The sequence below is a fragment of the Melitaea cinxia genome, chromosome 8 (genome assembly GCF_905220565.1).
Source record: "Melitaea cinxia chromosome 8, ilMelCinx1.1, whole genome shotgun sequence".
Lineage (NCBI taxonomy): Eukaryota > Metazoa > Arthropoda > Insecta > Lepidoptera > Nymphalidae > Melitaea > Melitaea cinxia.
Genome location: NC_059401.1, coordinates 8,658,266 through 8,678,142, shown reverse-complemented (window position 1 = coordinate 8,678,142; position 19,877 = coordinate 8,658,266). Strand labels below are relative to the sequence as shown.

The window sequence follows — 19,877 nt, the reverse complement described above, 5'->3', positions numbered from 1 at the left end:
AATAAATAAATTTGAAAAATAAAAGTAGCCTTAGTTACTCCTTATAACATCAGCTATCTGCCAGTAAAAGACCCGTCAAAATCGGTCCAGCCGTTTCAGAGATTAGCCGGAACAAACAGACAGACAGACAAAAATTTAGAAAAATGTTATTTTGGTATATGTATCGTGTATACATACATATACATTCAGTATAAAGCGGTTATTTTAATATTACAAACAGACACTCCAATTTTATCTATTTGTATACCTTGATGTATAGTTTTTTTGTTTTATCCTTGTTAGTAATTATTGTAATAATTACCAAGTAACCTAATTTTTCAAGTATTTAAAAAGAGTTAAGTATTGATTTTTGATTAAGATTGATTAAATGCAATTAAGCAGAGGACAGATAGAATGGCGAAAACGGCTAAATTGAGAATTATTTCCTTGCAGATAGCGAAACATGAAACACGTTTAAAAAAAGTTTAATTTTTAAGTGAAATAACTATATTCGCATGTACAATAAGCCTTAAAACTGTTCCAGTTAGATTTAATATTCATTTATTTCCAGGAAACAAGCGCGCGTCTTCTGTTCATGGCGGTGCGTTGGGTCCGTTGCTTGGCACCATTTCAAGCACTGGCTCCTAACGACCAGCTGGTATTACTACGTGCTGCATGGAAGGATTTGTTCGTGCTTCACCTTGCTCAATGGTCGGCGCCCTGGGATCTAGCTCCTTTATTAGCCGCGCCTGCTGCCAGAGCTCGACTTCCACCCGAACCACTAGCAGACCTTGAGTTGAACACATTACAGGTGACAATGATAAATATATATACCTATATTTGTTCGCTGCATTTGCAGTACAAATATAACTTTGAAGAGAAAAAATAAATTGATTTTCAAAAACGGTCGGGTAAAAAATTGCTAGATACCTAAGCTGTCTTTTATTAAAGCAAAATTATACAGAACTATCTACTACCTATGCGAATCCTAACTACCTAATAGGCCGGGTAAAAGTATTTTCGTATTTTCTAGTACAAAGTTGCAATAAAATATTTTTGTTTGATTGTTTGTATTTTTCAAAAACAGTTTCCCGCCACTTATTTTTTTTTCTGTTCGCCAAAATGGATGAATCCAACGAAGAAATTCGGTAAATTTTAAATTTTTACTTTAAAAAGGGGAAAATGCAAACACGCGAAATGAAAAGATGCGAAAAAAGGCATTTCGCTCAGGTCACTCAGTTACGGATAAACGTGCTGATATTTTTAAAAAACTGAAGCTAGATCGACATTTCAATAGTTACGATATACTTAGCTAAAGATCTGAGAATTTATCACAAAACAATTTTGACCCATTTGAAAAAAACTGGCTATACAAAAAAGCTCGATATATGAGTGCCATATGAACTCACTGAAAGAAACCTAATTGACCGTGTCACTGTGGTGAGTGAAAAGAATATAGCCTCTCGCTTCCCATGGATGTCGTAAGAGGTAACTAAGGGATAACACAGGTCCACTACCACCTTGGAACTTAAAAAGCCGACCGATGGCGGGGTAACTATCCAACTGCTGGCTTTGAAATACACAAGCCGAAGACGGGCAGCAGCGAACCAACTCGTTTGCCCAGCGTGGTGACTATGGGCAAAACACACGAGTTCACGCCGTTTTTGGCATGAACTTGTGGAGGCCTTTGTTCAGCAGTGGACTGCGATAGACTGAAGTGATGATGAGATTAGCTACCTACTCATTTGCGATTTGACGCTCTTAAGGCGTAATGACATCGAACCATTTTTGATCGAACCATTTTTGGAGAGATTGATAACTGGTGACGAAAAGTGCATCACCTATGATAAGAATGTACGAAAGAAATCGTAGTCAAAGATCGGTCATACAAAGACTATCGAAAAACCCGGGTTGACACGCAATAAGGTGATGTTGAGTGTATGGTGTGATTCAAGGGCATCATTATGAGATTTTACGCCAGGCAAAACTATCGATTCGGATTTCTACTGCCAACAGCTGAAGCGACTTAAACAAGAAATTGAGAATAAGCGGCCGGAATTTACTAACAGAAAATGTGTGGTCTTTCATCGTGATGAAAATAACGGCCGCCCACATAGGTAGGTACTTTTTTTACATATAGGTCTTTAGCTACCTACTTAACGAAAATTGAGAGAATTTGATTGGGAAGTCTTAATGCATCCACCATATAGCCCTGATCTTGAAGCCTCAGATTACCATCTGTGTTAGACTCTTAAGAACTATTTGGGTAGTGTAAAGTTAACATCAAGGACTGTCAAAATAACTTGTCACGGTTTTATTATGAGAAGTCCCAAAATTTCTACAGCAACGGAATCTTGTCACTATATTCCTAGGAAATGTGGCAAGTTATCGAATAAAATGGTAACTAGGTACTTATATTTAATAGTTAATATAAATAATATAAATAAATTTTGTAAAATTTTACCTCTTTTCTATACAAAATACGAAAAAACTTTTCCCCTGACCTAATATTTAGGATTTATTACATATATAGGTACCTGTATATCTACCTACTAAGAAAGGAACATTAAATTCGGTAATTGAAAATTGTATTTTGAACAATAATTTTTTGTTTCTATGTATAAAACTAATCCTGTTTTACAGGAAATCCTATGTCGGTTTCGTCAAATCGCACCTGACGGAAGTGAATGTGGCTGCATGAAAGCTATTGTACTTTTTTCTCCAGGTTTGTTTTCATTATCTTGGTATAACTAGGTAAAAAATTATATTGTTTAAATACTAGTAAGTTTTATATAATTAGATATTTAGACGACGCGTTGGCGCAGCGGTCACAGCACTGGCTTTTTCACTGCCGGTCGCGGGTTCGATCTCCGCTTACGCGACAGATATTTGTATTAGTCATATAGATGTTTGTCATAGTTTGGGCGTTTGTGCTCGTGTATTGTGTTTCCGGCTCCCCGACGCAGGAGAAACTTCTACTGGGAGCCGTTGAGTGTTAAGCGTTTATTTATTTTTGTTTTCAACCGACTTCCAAAAAGGAGGAGGTTATTAATTCGCCTGTATTTTGTATGTTTGTTACTTCAGAAGCTTTTCCTGGCTGGACCAATTTCGATGATTCTTTTGTTTAATCGAAAGGTGGTGCTTGTCAAGTGGTCTCGTTTAAATTTAATTAAGCTATGACAAGTAGGGACTTTTTAGGTTATATCTAATAATGCCTATTTATGATAATAAAATTGTCGTAAATATAATATTGTCGACATAAAAGTCGGTTTTTTCTCCGTTTGCGAGCAAACACAATTATTAATCCAATAATTAATTACAGATACGCCCGGCCTAAGCGAAACACAACCAGTGGAAATGTTACAAGATCAAGCTCAGTGCATTCTAGCTGACTACGTTCGAACTAGATACACAAGACAACCTACAAGGTTTCTTTCTTAATTGTAACAATAAGTAAAGAAATTAATTAAGCATCGTATTGTGTCGTAGTAAAATTTAGTAGTTAAATTCACTAAGATATAAATACATACATAATCAAGATATCTTTATTTTAGGTTTGGCCGACTCCTACTTTTGCTGCCATCTCTTCGCGCAGTGCGAGCGCGATCTATCGAGTCGCTTCTATTTCGAGAAACGGTCGGCGACGTGTCAGTGGCGACGTTGCTGCACGATATGTATAGAATGCAACCCGCTCCTACACCGGCCTTCCAGCCACCTTCTCTACCGACCAACGATCATTGTTCATCACCCTACACTGAATCGAAGGAATTTTAAATCTTAAAATTATTTTCTGAATATAAAATAAAAAATATCTACCATTTAGTCATACAAATCAGACATACTTAAATATACGAGTACACGCAAAAATATAGCTGCACGCCAAGACAATTTAGTTTTTCTCACGAATGAACGCGAGAACGCGTTGATCGTTTATCAATAGTAATGATAAGTCTTATCATTGTGCCAATAATTTAAATTCATAAATACTATTGCGTCATGTGCTACATCGAAAACCCATATATCGTGTCCGAAAATAAGCGGGTACAAATTAAAAAATTGGATAGGATTTTTTTTCACGTGGAACGTGATCTTCTACACCTACAGAATCCCCATTGAAGGAACACAGCTAGGTATCGAACTTCTGTATATGTAATAACATTAATAGGTGTGTACAGCATGCTTCATTGTAAAATAATTACAGGTACCATGAGATCCCTCTTACTCAGATTTAAATTGTACAAATAAAACGTCTTTTAATATAGTGTTCACTTAAGTAGTATTTTCTGTAAACAAAATATATTGTTACTTTACAATAATTTATAAATAGATTGTATAAGAAATGTAAAAAGGATAAGTAACTAAATTGTTTTTTCTTTCAAATTAAAGATTTATTACAATAATTTGAAATTTTATTAGAAATTAATAATGTCAATGTTTTAAATAAGTGATACCTATATAGTTGCAATCAAAATTTTCTAGTCAAGTTATAACAGTTGTAAAATTGTAAATGTTAATATAATATGTACTTACTGTTACTTAGCTAACAATAAATGTTATAATGAATATTCAATAAAAACGCAAAATATCATACCAGACATATCCTTTAACAGGTGCTGAATTCTTTCTTTTGTCACTAAGTTAAAACCAGAAAGTGTGAATTTTGATAAATAGCAAAGTCAGTCTTGTCAATGTCCTAACTGAACAACAGACACTCACCGAACATTGAAACATCTACTCTGATACTGGCAATTCCGCAAGGGTGCTAAAGCCAAAGAAGAAGAAGAAGAAGTGTGAATTTACATACAATTTTTGTATACTTTAAAGACACTAGCACCATTATGTACATATTTATGTATAAGGGATTTAATAAACGAGCCCATAAATCGGTGTTCTTTCTTATTTAAAAAATAAAACAACTTTTTATAAAAGCACCTTTATTTGAAAGTGACAAATAAAGCATGACTCCATTGATTCAGAATACGTTGAAGCTATAAACATAGCATTATAAAAATAAATTCATCAGGTTTTTTAACATATTAATTATACGAAAATTTCATATATCTATTTTAGTATCAACCTGTGACATTAACTTTGCCCATTGAATGTATGGCCTCTACTGTGGATAAATCAACTGAATCATCTTCTTCGACAGTTTGCACTTTAGGTTCTTCTGCCTCTTTCTTAGGTTCAGATCTAGGGAAATCAAGCTTGCTCCAGGCGCCAGGTTCACCTTTCTTTAATTTAATTTCAACCTTCGTACCCAGCATTGATGCACTACTCTTATTTACATCTATTACCTGAAAGTATAGACATAATTTATTATATCAAAAAATCAAAATCAAAACTTAATTTATTTAAGTAAGCTTTAAAAGCACTTTGAACAGTAATTTTATGAATTAAAATTATACTCGTTTTTAATAAATAAATTATAGTATAATATAATAATGTGGAGCCACAACTGTCAATTCCGAATGTAGGTTCTACAGAGAAAAATCGTGAAGAAAATCCCAATACTTTTTTAAAAAAACTAGATTATTATAACTTTTGTTATGACATCTTGGAGACCCACAAAACCGACAAGGAGGCAAGTATGGATATTGACATAATCACTAGTAATTAGAAAACTAGTTATTATATTATTAATAATAATAAACAAATAAATATATAAATATAAACGACCCACACTCAACAGCCCCTACTATTTTTTCCTATGTTGGGGGTCTGGAAATAAAAACAATACACAAGAACAAATGATCAGACTACAGCAAACGTCTGTATGGCCAACACGATTGTTTGCCATGTGTAGGGATCAAACCCGTAAATGCTGCGATAAGACGTCGTCAAATATTAATTAGAGCAGTTATAATAAATATTATGTCACTAATATACATTCAATATTGAACAGTTTCACTAAAATCAAAAAATATACTTACTCCTCTTAGTTCAAGATCAAGTTCAAACACTGCATTTCCCTCTTCGTGAAACACTAGTTTTGTGTTCAAGCGAATTGGATTAAGTTTAACATAGCTTTGAAATGGGTTATATTTCTTGGCATACACGCTAACAATAACATAGTCTGGAGTTTGATGCCAGTCCCAGCGGCATTTAATTGTCCCAGCTGGAGAACTCTGCAATAACCATAAGATATGTATAAAAGCAAAATGTTTCGGTAAAATTCATTAATAAATAATTACAGTCAAATACAAGCATATAATTGTATGTTAAATTTACCATCTGGTAACATTTAGTTTTATTTATTTTATATAATTTTTAACTATATTTGTTAAATACATCTTTTTATAAAGGTACCAATAATATTTTTTTCTCATATATCTTTCATGTACAGACATCGACCCGTTACATTTTTATTATATGTATTGATAACGTATGTACACCTGCAACAGCAGAAGCATCGCAAGCACATTGACAACTCTAAACCCAATCCTCCCAGGAGCTTGTATTGTATTGTTGTACTCCAAAATGACATCAATTATCATTAATTTTTGCCTACATTACAATCGTCTAATAAGACAATAAATTGAGGCATTTTTAATTATTGTTGTTCTAGTTACCTCTTTAAACCATTTATGAACACCAGTTGTGCAACCTGGTTGGCTTAGGAAAACATTGAAATCCGTAGTTCTCTTTTGACAGCATGACCAAAACTTGAGACCCTCATGGAAGATAGGACAGCCAGGATGATATGTGCACATACTGGTATTACTTTGTGGACCTTCATAAGACACATTACAACCCCCATTCTTGCAAGATGTACCAATTGGTACCGATCCTCTATAGATAAAATAATTGAGTCATATATAACATTCTTATAATCTTTTAATTACAAATTCAACATTTAAAAAAGTAATACAACTATTTATAATGAAACAGTCTACATATAAGTTAAAACCTGTTACAATCTCTGAAGAAAAAAGCTAATTTTGAATTATTAATTCTCATGTTATTCTCATGTTCATGACAAATTGCAAAAAAATAATATGTGTACAAATTTATCATCATCAAATACACAAGTATAATCGTATCATATTAATATATAGTTACATGAAACACAAGTTATTATATTCATGTTTAATTGGGAACGTCTCTTTCTTACCCATCACTTGTCGATGCTGCTTGTTCAGTTGACTTATGGACAATTTCTTTCAATGATTCTGCTATACGCGGTTCTAACTGGACAAGTGGGGATTCAAATGGAGGTCTTGGCAGCTGAGGACCAACCACAGGTGCTCTAACTTCAATCACTTCCTTCTTCTCTAATTCTTTATCTAAAGCTTTTTTCTCTGGTTCTAGAGGTTTCTTAAAAAACATATAACAAATACTATACTACATTTAATCTACTAATAATCTAAAATGAAAATCAAGAAAATCATCATCACTTCAGCCTATCGGCTGAAGTGATGATGGACATAGGCCTCCACAAATTCAAGTTAAAAAAGGTATGAACTCTTGTGTGTTGCCCACAGTCATCACGCTGGGCAGGTGGGTTTGTGACACACAGCTTAATCAAGAAAAAGTTCAAAAATATAAAATGTTGATAAATAATATATAAATAATTTTTAATAATAATTTTTATATATGAGTTTAGATTTAAAGCTATATTATGTGAAGATGAAATTTATATACCACATTTGAGTGTTTTGATACTGTGCAGCCTTTTATGTTAAGAAACTCTGTAAAGTCCACACTCTTCTTGTTACAACAAGACCAACCCTTATAAGCATCATGAAAAACTGGAGCACCAGGATGATGGCAGCACTCATCTGCACGTAAAACGCGTAATGTAAAAATTAAAATCAATTCCTAATTAGGTCAACAAAGACTTTTTTAATTCGAATTTAATTAACTAGTTAGCTAAAGTATTTTATTAATAATTGAAACTTTAACTGGGTATTATAAATATATAGGCATAAGAAATAACGGTAGCAATTGAAAATTAAAAACGTAATTTAACACAAAAGTGAAAACATTTAACTGATATGAATAAAACTTAACAATTATCTCGATATTGAATAACTTTGTTATATTTCGAATTCCTATTACAATTAATAATTCCCAGTTTATTCAGAATCTAGAAAAATCTATGAAGTACCTTTTTCGTTGTTGTTAGGATCAAAAAGTTGACCGCAGCCACGATTATAGCATGGAACTAAATTTTTGTTTTCAGGCATGATTACAAATAAATATTAAATAATACTCGTTTCTAATAAGAATTCAAGACTACCAATACTTTTTAAAGACTACATTTAAAAGAAATAATCTTCTTGACAGTCAAATTCACACTTCAGTGACGGGCCGCGTTCCACTAAGCGCAGTGTTTTACTGTTTGGCGCAGTGCTACCAGAAATTTTTGCACGTCTGATCAACACAGTAACGTGAAAATATCGTGTTTTCGAAACAACTATCGTACATGGAACAAAAAAAAATTCAAATTCAAGTTTTTAAGTAAATTACTTTGAACGATTATTTTCTGATCTCAGTCAGCCAAAATAAAAGGCAATCACTTCAAATTTCAATCGGCCAAAGAAAAGGTCATTGCTTCAAATTATCGTACAAATACTGAACAATTGTTTTCAAATTTAAATTAGCCAAAAAAAAGTCTTTAAATTCATAATTTGTGGAGAAGTTGTTGCGTTTTAGTATTTCGGTAGGACAGACAGAATTATCGTACAAATCACCTACGATCCTAGGGTACGATCGTATATCGTACGTAGGCATAGAGCAACACGGAGGGGAGTAGCCATGGCGTTTTTTACCGATACAAAATTGTCTGTCATTTTTTGCAGGGGGAAATTACACACATGCACACTGCAAAATGATCGTCGGTCACTACGAAACTCACACATACTAAATTAAAAACACACACATTTTTCAAACACACATAGATACATTCTATGTCATTACAGTATGACATGCCGCAACTACACTGACAAGTTGCTAGTCGATATGCATTATCGATAAATTCAAGTACTCGGTTAGGGAAATTAGGTTTTTAAAGTTGTGGCGACATCTATCGCGTAACATACTAACTACATAATTAGAGAAAAACTGACGTATGCTAAATCGTGCTATCAGAGTTTTCAAAGTGATTGAGTATATATACAAGAGCCCGACAACAATCGTTGGGGGCAGTAGCCCGCCAGATGAAGCAGAGAATCGCGGCATGGGGAAAGCGCATACGTAAGTACTCTGAGAGAGTTGAGCGCTTCCGATAAAATCGCCTCTTCATGAGTGATCAGAAAAGGTTCTATAGAAAGTTGGAGAACCCGATACCATGCTCTGCTTCCCTAAAACCGAGTACGGTTGACCTCGTCACCTTCTGGCGCAACATATGGTCAAGGGAGGTGGAGCATGAGGAGGGCCCTTGGATTGCGGCGGTTCAGGATGCATGTGCTAAAATTGAACCGATGAACTCGATCTTCATCTCTACGGAGGACGTCAGTGGTGCAGTCCGGCGGGCTCCGAACTGGGAAAGTCCTGGGGCCAACGGTCTGCATCACTACTGGATAAAAGGGCTCTCAGTCTGCCATGCGACCTTGGCTCGACAATACCAAGAGGCAATAGATCGGAAGACACTCCCGAACCTTTTCACTACCGGGATCACTCACTTAGCTCCAAAGTCCACCAACATCGCGGATCCTACCAACTACCGCCCCATAACGTGTCTGACCTCCATCTACAAGACACTAACGTCCGTTCTGAGCTGAAAGATCTCACGACATATTGGTGAGTTTAATATCTTATCTGCAGCTCAGAACGGATGTCGTGGAGGCGGTCGCGGTACAAAGGAGCTCCTTCTCATTGACTCTGTGGCGGGCCAGCTTGTCAGACGCAACCGTCGGAACTTTTCGGCTGCCTGGATTGACTACAAAAAGGCTTTCGACTCGATACCACATTTATGGCTCCTGAGGGTCCTCGAGCAGTACAAGATTGACCAGGCAGTTCGAGACTTCCTCGGAGTATGTATGGGACAATGGAGCACGATCCTATGTTTCCAGGGTGAGCGACTGACGAGCGTGGATGACCCAATCAGGATACGGAGGGGTATTTTTCAGGGAGATTGTCTGAGTCCACTATGGTTCTGCTTGTCCTTGAACCCTCTAAATACCCTGCTGGAGCGTTCGGGGACAGGGGACCTTCTCTACATGGACGACCTCAAATTGCTGGCACCTAACGCTGCACGCCTGCAGGAACTGCTGAAAATCACTACGGAGTTCAGCAGTTCCATCAGGATGCAGCTTGGAGTGGATAAGTGTGCGGTCGTGCATGTGGACAGGGGTCAGGTGACTCAACCGTCGCAGCTTAGTCTCGAATTAACATCATTCAAGACCCTTTCCGAAGCTGAACCTTACCGGTATCTGGGTATGTCACAATGCATAGGGGTGAAGGAAGTGGACATGAAACAGGCAGTTTGCGAAAACTTTCTTGGACGGCTGACAAAAGTTCTTCGGAGCTATTTGTCTGGAGCCAACAAGGTCTGAGCCTATAACGCCTAGGTCATGCCCACTCTCTTGTACACCTTTGCCATACTCAGATGGACTCAGACTGAATTTGACGCCCTGGACAGAAGAGTCCGCACAACTATGACGCACCATCGCGTGCATCACTCTAAGTCGTCGGTCATGAGACTGTACATCCCGCGGAAGTGTGGTGGTCGAGGCATGTTAAGTGCTAAGACCATGCATAACCGCGAGGTATGCAGCCTCAGGGCCTACTTTGACGACAGCGCTTTGCATAGTGACGTTTCAGTGTGTGACAAAGGACTAACCCCCCTAGCCTTGGCCAAAGAGAACTGGTAAAAACCAGCCGTACTGAGCACCTCTGACCGAAAGACCGTATGGATGGAGAAGGAACTGCATGGACGGTTCTACAAGGCGCTTCACGCACCACACGTGGACAGTAAGACCTCCGTGCAGTGGCTGCTATTCGGCGACCTCTTTGGGGAAACCGAAGGTTTTGTCTGTGCAATACAAGATCAGGTGGTCAAGACGAACAACTACCGAAAGCACGTCCTGAAGGATGGCACTCTCGACTTCTGTCGAGCCTGTCGTCATCCCGGTGAGTCACTTAGGCATGTGCTTTCGGGTTGTTCCGCGCTTGCTAGTTCTGAATACTTGCATAGACACAACCAAGTGGCCAAGATTCTCCACCAAGAGCTTGCTCTTATGTACGATCTTCTGGAACAGAGGATGCCGTAGTAATAATACTCACCGGTACCAGTACTCGAACGCGATGGAGTCCGGCTCTACTGGGACCTGCCTATCACCCCAGACAGGATGATACTGGCGAACAAGCCTGATATCGTGGTGATGGACAGGGCACGGTCGATTCGATTTCGATTTCGATTCGATTCGCACGGTATTTTTAGTGGACATCACCGTCCCGCATGACGAGAACCTCGTGAAAGCCGAGACTGAGAAAAAAACGTAAATATCTGGATCTGGCACACGAGATTGTCGACATGTGGGGTGTGGGGTCCGCTGAAATAATCCCTATCGTAATATCTGCCAACGGTTTGATCCCGGTTAGCCTCACTCACCATCTGAGGCAACTGGGGATCCGGGAAGGTTCGCTCGCAACCAGGATGCAAAAGGCGGTGTTACTTGACTCTGCTAGGATTGTCCGCTGGATTCTCAACCTACAGCCCTAAACCCCGGCCGTTTGATCTCCCTGCCGGGGTGTAATCCTCTACCCGCTTATATTTATATATGTAAGTGTAAGTAAATTTAGTATATTATTTATATAAGTATATATATTAAGCGGGTGGAGTGACATCCAGGATAATAATAATAATGATAATAATAATTACAAAGACGATATAGGTGAATATAATATTTTAAATAAATCAAAATCTCGAAAATATCTGTCTCCTCCTTTGCCTTTGCCGTTTTTATCGATAACGATCTACAAACCGGTAACAACGCTATCGCTCGGTGACAGTGACTTCTCGGAAATAGACTCGGATCAGTCGCTCGACCGATCCGCATATTGTATGAGGGCGAGCGGCCTGTGTTGGTAAACAAATACGAAACAACACGACCGAATACATTTGTAACTTTTAAATTTAAAAAAGGTTTAAAAGAAGTATACAGTAATAATGTGATTAAAAAATACTTACATATGAAAAGTAACGCCATCTTTTAGTAAATTTGACGTGACAGATCTCCTTTTGCAGCCTAAAACAGAACAATTTGGCATTTTTTGAAGGAAGTTGGTTTAATCGCGCAACTAGATTTAGTCTATTGATCAGTGCGGCTGCAACTAGTTTTATTGTACGCATATGGCCAGTTGGTCTTATACCTTGACACAGGGTAACGCCTGTACATGGCTACTCCCCTCCGTGTTGCTCTTTGTAAATAGGTATGAAATTATCGTACATGTATGATAATTATCGTACATTTGGGATCACTGACTAAGCGTACACAACGACCGCAATGCCCATTCTACCGTCTCAATGCGATTAATGCAAACTTATGCAAAAAAGAGACATTTTGTTAAAAATTAATATAATGTTTTAACGAAGTTGGAGACTTAATCGAACTTTGGGAACTGTCGCGAAATTTTCCTAATAATACTTTATATGAAAATATACGTGATTCAATTCAATACGTAATTCAATTGCTTATAAAAAATAGCCACTTGTTTGAATATTTCGAATATTTTTATTTAATCGATAGCTTATTCGGCTTATTTCTACAACATAACAAGTTAACAACTTAACAAGTACACCGAGTCACCGAGTCACCGACATCTCTAGTATTAAAATAAAAGTACTGTGGGTGTACAGTAGAATTTGTCATTAATAAAATTGTTAATAAAATAAAAAAGTGTATTATACATAATTATTAAAAAAATCTTAATATTTATTAATACACTTATGAACAAGAAAAATATATTTTGTTTGTATTTCACTATGTAAATCAAAGAATTAAGTCAGCGGAAAAGCTTATGTGTATTGTAAAAATATTTTTAATTTATTAAAGATGGAATAAAAATGGAAAAGTAACGTATAAAGAAATCTAATTTCATTAAATTATTTTAAAAATGTTTTTGATCGGGAATTATTAATCATTAACACAATGAACCTAATGCGCAAATTGCGTGGGGCGTCCGCCTCAACATCTGTGGAGCCTTCAGAGAATTCGAGCTCGTCTTCTCACATCCAGCTGGGTTTGATGCACCTAAAAAAACTTTTTGCCGAATATACCCATCCTCCACAACCCTTGACTGAAGCAGAAAAAGATGATAAATTGTATAACATGCTACCTCTCTTTTGCAAGGTATTCTATGTAGTTTTTAATTCTTAATTTAAATTCTTTTGTATACAATTAATGGCATTACATATTTATTATTAAATTTTATAAATTTAGGAAATTAATTTTTTAATATTATTTGGTAATTAGAAGTATACTTTTAAAAATCATTATTTTTAAATAATAGAAAATTGGGAGTGACTACAATAATAATATCTGTCCATACACCAGTAACATACATTATAAGATAATTTAAAAAAGATTTGGTTCTAAATAATGTTATAATCTTAATAAATATACAAGCTGTGTATGTTTTTGTTTTAATGGTTTTGTAAATTACTTTAAAAAATTGTAGAATAATGTTTAAAGTGTATACGAGTGCATTTTTTGTTAATTGTCACTTGTATTACAAAGATTAAACTAATCCTGCTTCTTCCAATATATATACATTAGTTGAATTTTTTTCAACAACAATAGAATATTTTAAAAACAGGTGTTTGGTACAAGTCCATCGAGTGAAATGAATGAAAAGTTTTGGGATATATTATCTTTTTGTCAACAAGTTTCAAAGCTCATGGTGTCTGAAATAAGGAAAAGAGCTAGCAACCAAAGCACAGAGGCAGCTAGTTGTGCTATAGCTAAATTTCTAGAAATTGAAAATTCTGAAGAGTCCAGCAATGGTTGGATGCTTCTCTCTACACTAAATTTGTTGGCAGCTGGTGATCAATCATTAATACAGGTTTGTTTTAGCATACTGGCTAGAAATTGATAAAATATAATATCAGTTGAATTTTATATTATGGCTATACTAGCTGTGCCCCGCGGTTTCACCCACATCAATTAGAGGAAAACACGTACCTGCTAAAATATTATATAACCTATAGCCTTCGTCGGTAAATAGATTATCGAACTTCAAAGTCATTTTTCAGTTCCAATCTTAATTCTTGAGATTAACGCGTTCAATATTATAGATTAGTTCAAATATTATAGATTTAAAAGTAAACCTTATGTCAATTTAGTAGGTTAAATAAAATTATATAATTATATATTTTTAAATAATGTTGTTAAGTCCAGAAAAAGAATTTAAACTAAACTTATATAATATGTGTGTATATGTATTATTAATTGATTTTTAAAATATAAATTGACCTAAAATATTTTTTAGGTTCAGAAAAAATGTTTAAATGGTATTTTATATGTATATTATGATTATTTTTGCTTTTATTTACATTAATTAATATTCATATTAAAATATAATTATTAAATCTTTTTGTCTAGGTTATGACTACTGCAGCTATCCCCTCCACGTTAGTCAAATGTTTGTATCTCTTTTTTGATTTACCGGAAATACCCGAGTCAGAGGCAGATGTGCAAGATGACAACAGCGAGTTTACACCAAGAGAAAGGAGGATACTCTTACAAAAAATTTTTGTGCAGGTAACTTTTCTACTAGTTATATTCTATATACATAAAAATGACCCAATGAAATGTATTTTCTGAACGACTGCACCCAATTTGGATCATTCTTGTTTTTGTCTGTTAACGTCAGGGCATGGTTAGTGTAAAAGAAAAAAAAATATATATGAATTTATTATTTAAAAAAATTTAGTCAGTGGGTCAAGCTACTTATTTATATTTTAATATTTAATGTAATAAGATTTTTTTTGCGTCACCGGTGAAGCAATATGTTTCATTGAATGTATATTTTTTACAGGTTTTGGTGAGATTATGTAGTCACCCTTTTCCATGCGAAGAGCTGGCAAGGAAAGATGATTTAAGTTTATTATTCTCTGCCATAACAGCATGGTGTGCTCCCTATAATATGATGTGGAGAAAGTCCGCAGCTGAAGTATTAATGACCTTATCTAGGCATGGATTGACTCAGTCTGTTGTACATTATATTCACAGTAAGTTACAATTTATATAAAGAAAAAAATTTTAAATAGAATGTCCATAATATTTGATGAATCTTTACAAACAAACAAAATATGTAACAGTGCAACTAAATTACTTGCATTTTATTCATAAAGACAATGAAAAGTATAATTTTGAAAACTGTAAGATTATGTAAAACTTTTCACATTTTTGTTAAAGGACAGTAATTCTCTATACTTGTGAAACAGTATTGATTTAAAGTTTTCTTGTTAGCAGAACAGCAAAATACGTGACTAACAAATGAGCATGTTGTGTATATACATATAAATTACGATGTGTGAGAAAATCATAAGGTTTGCAACATATGCGCGTCTCACACAACACAACATATACATAATACAAATATTACAATTATTCTTTGTTTAATTTTACGGTGTTTGTCTATTATTTATTGTATTATCTTCTTTATTCTAATACTTTATAATGTCATTTATTACAGACAAAGGATGTGTTGGTCTCTGTATTGAAAACATGCAAAAAATTCCAGAACTAACACCATTGGAGGTGATTATTTAATCAATCATTTCTAATAATAAGTATACGAATAGATTGACTTTGTCTTATAATATATTTGAATTTAAACAAATAAGAATTTCGTTGACTCTATTCTATTCTTCTGATAATTCAAATACACCAAATATTATATGTAAAACAACTTTCATTAACAAAAACAAATCTATTTTTATTAGTCGTACTTAAGACCAAAAACCTAGGTTATTTCTATACAAGTTAAAACTCCTTAAAATTCATTATTCTTCCCTTTCAGGTAGTGGAAATGTTTGTAGCAGTATTTTGCTTCTTAAAAGATTCCAGTGAAGTAAGTCAATTACTATTGGACGACTTTCGGTCTTGTCAAGGATATTTATTTTTATCAGAATTTCTTCTAAAGTAAGTATAATTATAATTCTTAAATGTTGTTAGGATTTAACGCATGTGTATATTTTGTAGAAGTAATATAGGCCTACACATTTTGTTTGCTTAGGTTTTGTAGTATTTTTATTTCTTTACATTTTTTTTTTGTCATCACAGACATGAGAGACAAGAAGTGCCCGATTACTTAACATCTGGGTAAGCACTATTTAATTTTTGTGTTTAGTTATACTTTTAGTAACATTTTTTTGCATGCTTAGTACCTCGTGACATGAATTCATTTTTCTTTTTATTGTATTGTTTCTTAATGTAGGATGTAGTTATAGTTTCTCTTTAATACCATGCAAATCTCCGTAACCTAAAAGCAATTTTGTACAATATAGTTCATAGAACAATTTATAATATACAATTTTCTATAGGAAATCGATGGTAGACTCAAGAGAAAATCGGTTACGGCTTGGAAAAAAAAACATATTTTCAACATTAATTGAAACCTTGAAAACTGTAAAAATAAACCTTAAAAGTATTTTTATATTGTTTAAAAATGTCTGTTTGGCTTTTAAAAAACTTTAATTAATTAGCATCTATAACGTGATTACAAATCAAGCTGCTAGGGGTCTATATTTACTACCCATTTCTATACTATCATTTTTTATCCCAAGGCTTTTACTAAAATGTATTAAAACCCTTTTTGGGTTTTGTCTAATTCTAAGTAAAAAAAAAAATCGCAGGAGTCTGCAACAAGTTTGTTCTAGTCTCGCTATGCTAATAACATCTATTAATTTCATAAAAGATTTAAAGACAACATCTTATTTCAAATTTAGATTAGAAGAAGAACGCTTGAGCGGGACGGAAGCGCGAGCCGCTTTAAGGAACTTAGTTCTTATGATATCATCTCTCTGTGCTTGTGGGTTTTCTGAACTGAGACCCACCAGAGCTAACACAGAACTGTTCCAGTTACAAGGATTTGTTTTACCGCAACCTTCTACACCTGGACAGGCAGTTAGAAATGTACAAGCATTTCAGGTCAGTTCAAGTTGTATTTATGTTAATATGAATAATATTAAGATAATAAATAAGGTTGAAGAATTTATTCCCTTAAAATAACGAATTTAGGAGTTGGCTTAATTATTTAGATATGCAGATTTTGTGAATCGTCGCATCTGGAGTTAGGATTTCTGCTCTAGGTCTACTACTACTAGGACTACGTTCATCGTCATTATAATATAAGAAGTTTGCAAGGGGGAACTTATCTTTAAAAGAGATCTCTACCAGTCAACCCATATGTTTATTATATAATAGTAAATTATTTAATAATCACTAAGCCATCACTTTTACCAGCCTACCTAAGGTTATAGTTTTCAAAAACCTTCAACTTCCAACTGACGTAGGGCACAGCAGGTAATTTCCTACTCAAAATATGGAGCAGCCCAACTAGGGTAGTACCTTACAAAAGATCACAGCTAAATAATACCGTTTCAAGCAGTGTTGTGTTCCTGTTGGTGGGTAAGTGTATGACCAGAGCTCCTCCCTCAGGGGGGGGGGGGGGGGTTTGAGGGTAGGGTCGGCAACACGCTTGCGATGCTTCTGGTGTTGCAAGCGTCTATAAGCTACGGCAATCGCTTACCATCACGTGAGATGTACGCTTGTTTGCCGAGGTAGTTATATAAAAAAACGTGGTAGCGAGGATTTAACTTAGTTGGCGTATAAACGAGTTGTAGTGACAATTACATAAACATATTTTCATTTATATCTTCCAGATAAACATATTTTCATTTATATCTTCCAGGTACTGCAATCAGTATTTATGAAATCCAATTCTCCAGCTCTTTGTTGTACTATCCTCGACGCCATATCGAGTGTATACCACGCAGACAACGCAAACTACTTCATTTTAGAAAATCAGAACACTCTCAGTCAGTTTTCAGAGAGAATACACACAAAAAACTCGGAGATACAAGAGAAATTTTTTGAGCTACTCGAATTTATAGTTTTTCAGTTGAATTTTGTGCCCTGCAAGGAATTGATATCGCTCTCTTTGTTACTGAAAGCGAATAGATCGAGGAGTTGTAGTATTTTATGCATGAAAACATTATTAAATATACTAAAGTAAGTTTGATTTTGGTTACAATATGGTAATTGTCGAAAGCATAAAATTAAAGGTGTATATGATGTTAATTATTAAAATTCTGCTTGCAGACATAATGTTATATTCAAAGATGTGTACCGGGAAGTGGGAATGCTTGAAGTATTCGTGACTTGTCTGTCGCGCTATGCAGTATTTCTTAAAGATAAACAGTTATTGGAAGAAGAGAAGACTAAAAAGGAGTCTGATACGGCAACAGATTCTCCCAAACCGCCAGAAAGGAAAAAAAGACAGTCTAGACAGGATTCGCTAATAAGAGATCCCAATGCGGACGATGAGGAACAAGAATTAGGTGCTTTGGTCATGGAAGGCTTGACAGCTCTGTTAAACGGAAATGTGAATAATTGTAACGTTTTTAGAGATTGTGGTGGAGCGAAGTGCGTTCACGGTATGGTTGTACACGAGTCCTGTAGAAACAAAGCTTTAGGTAAGATTTACTTGAATTCGATAAAGATAAATATAATGCTTTACTTTAAAAATAGATGTAGATATACCGCCCAAATTCAATTTCGAAACTAAAGTAACAGTTATAAAGTTTTCATTTAATTTACCCTCACGAAAGATAGTAATATTAGGATAAAAATAAAATATAATAATATTGTTTTCTAATGTTTACGCGAATTTTACTCATTTAATGAAAAAACTTTTTTCGGATTTTATTGAGGACTCAGTCCTCCCGTGACCATGGTTGCTGTAAAGTATCCGAAACGTCGGGAATCAAAAGTTAATAAACCGCGATAAAATCCGAAAAAAGTTGTTTCATTAAATATAATAATATTATTATAATTAAATGTATAAAATTTAATTCGAATTAAACGGTAATATAGTATGTCCAGCAGAGGACTGCGATAGGCTGAAGTGTATAAAATTATAGAGGTTTAAGAGTAAGTACTTCCTGTACTTTTAATTTTGTGAGAATAAAGCATAGCCTCTTTGGAGGCATGCAATAACATCTTTATTCTAAATTTAAAAATGGAAGCGTAAAAAAAATACCTCTTAGTTGTAATATTTAAGATCAAAGTTTGAAAAATAGTAATGTACAGCGGGAACTAGTGGCAATGGAGATAGTTGCTGTCATTATGGTTTGGTTTTTTAGTATGTAGTTACAGCACAGCTTCTGCTATTGATCAAATATTATAAACAGGTGTTATAAGAGAGTTGATAGTGAGCGGGTCTGGCGAAGAAGACATGGCGGCGCTACTGTGCGGGATGCATGCAGCACCGAACGATGCCTTGAAACTTAAGTTACAGATATTGAAGGCTCTCCTCGTGTGCCTGAGAGACTCCCATCGGACTAGAACTATTTTTCGTAAGGTATGTTGAAATGGAAATTGTTGTCAATTATGTACACTGTACGGTTATATTATTTTTGTGGCAAATAATGAGATAACCTGTCTAGAGAAAATGTTGTGAATGTAATAATATAACCTAATTCTCATTTCCAAGGAAGTAGCTCTTTAAAAAGACAAAATTTTATGAAATATAAACAATGAGTGCTGTAAGTAGATAATTTTATACTGTCTTTTGTTTGATTAAAAATTTTGATACATGTAGGTTAGCGGATTTGTATATGTGACAAGTGTCCTCGTTTCGCTGGAGGGAAAACTGAAAGGAAATGAATTAATTGAACACGACATGCTACAGTTAATACATATTGTATTCTACACTATCAGTAC

General features: G+C 34.8%; 3 protein-coding genes across 3 annotated transcripts in view; 2 read left to right on the top strand and 1 right to left on the bottom strand.

Moving 5' to 3' along the window:
- The window catches only part of LOC123655860 (protein dissatisfaction), a 50,257-nt gene extending 46,504 nt beyond the window's left edge, over positions 1–3,753 (top strand). Inside the window, exons 7-10 of the mRNA XM_045591608.1 lie at positions 551–790; positions 2,623–2,704; positions 3,302–3,407; positions 3,534–3,753. Coding sequence (XP_045447564.1) covers positions 551–790; positions 2,623–2,704; positions 3,302–3,407; positions 3,534–3,753 — 648 coding nt within the window. The remainder of the gene's footprint in view (positions 1–550; positions 791–2,622; positions 2,705–3,301; positions 3,408–3,533) is intronic.
- A 1,143-nt stretch (positions 3,754–4,896) lies between these two features.
- On the bottom strand, positions 4,897–8,302 carry LOC123655994 (cysteine and histidine-rich domain-containing protein morgana). Its single transcript, XM_045591717.1, has 6 exons — positions 8,090–8,302; positions 7,624–7,760; positions 7,094–7,296; positions 6,552–6,771; positions 5,913–6,107; positions 4,897–5,276 (listed from the first exon to the last, which is right to left on the bottom strand). The coding sequence occupies exons 1-6, from the start codon at positions 8,166–8,168 to the stop codon at positions 5,052–5,054; spliced, it is 1,059 nt and encodes a 352-aa protein (XP_045447673.1). The 5' UTR covers positions 8,169–8,302; the 3' UTR covers positions 4,897–5,051.
- A 4,450-nt stretch (positions 8,303–12,752) lies between these two features.
- The window catches only part of LOC123655859 (WD repeat and FYVE domain-containing protein 3), a 43,154-nt gene continuing 36,029 nt past the window's right edge, over positions 12,753–19,877 (top strand). Inside the window, exons 1-12 of the mRNA XM_045591607.1 lie at positions 12,753–13,277; positions 13,744–13,989; positions 14,529–14,687; positions 14,965–15,157; positions 15,625–15,689; positions 15,952–16,073; positions 16,215–16,253; positions 16,880–17,081; positions 17,845–18,164; positions 18,255–18,628; positions 19,346–19,515; positions 19,756–19,873. Coding sequence (XP_045447563.1) covers positions 13,077–13,277; positions 13,744–13,989; positions 14,529–14,687; positions 14,965–15,157; positions 15,625–15,689; positions 15,952–16,073; positions 16,215–16,253; positions 16,880–17,081; positions 17,845–18,164; positions 18,255–18,628; positions 19,346–19,515; positions 19,756–19,873 — 2,209 coding nt within the window. The 5' untranslated portion in view covers positions 12,753–13,076. The remainder of the gene's footprint in view (positions 13,278–13,743; positions 13,990–14,528; positions 14,688–14,964; positions 15,158–15,624; positions 15,690–15,951; positions 16,074–16,214; positions 16,254–16,879; positions 17,082–17,844; positions 18,165–18,254; positions 18,629–19,345; positions 19,516–19,755; positions 19,874–19,877) is intronic.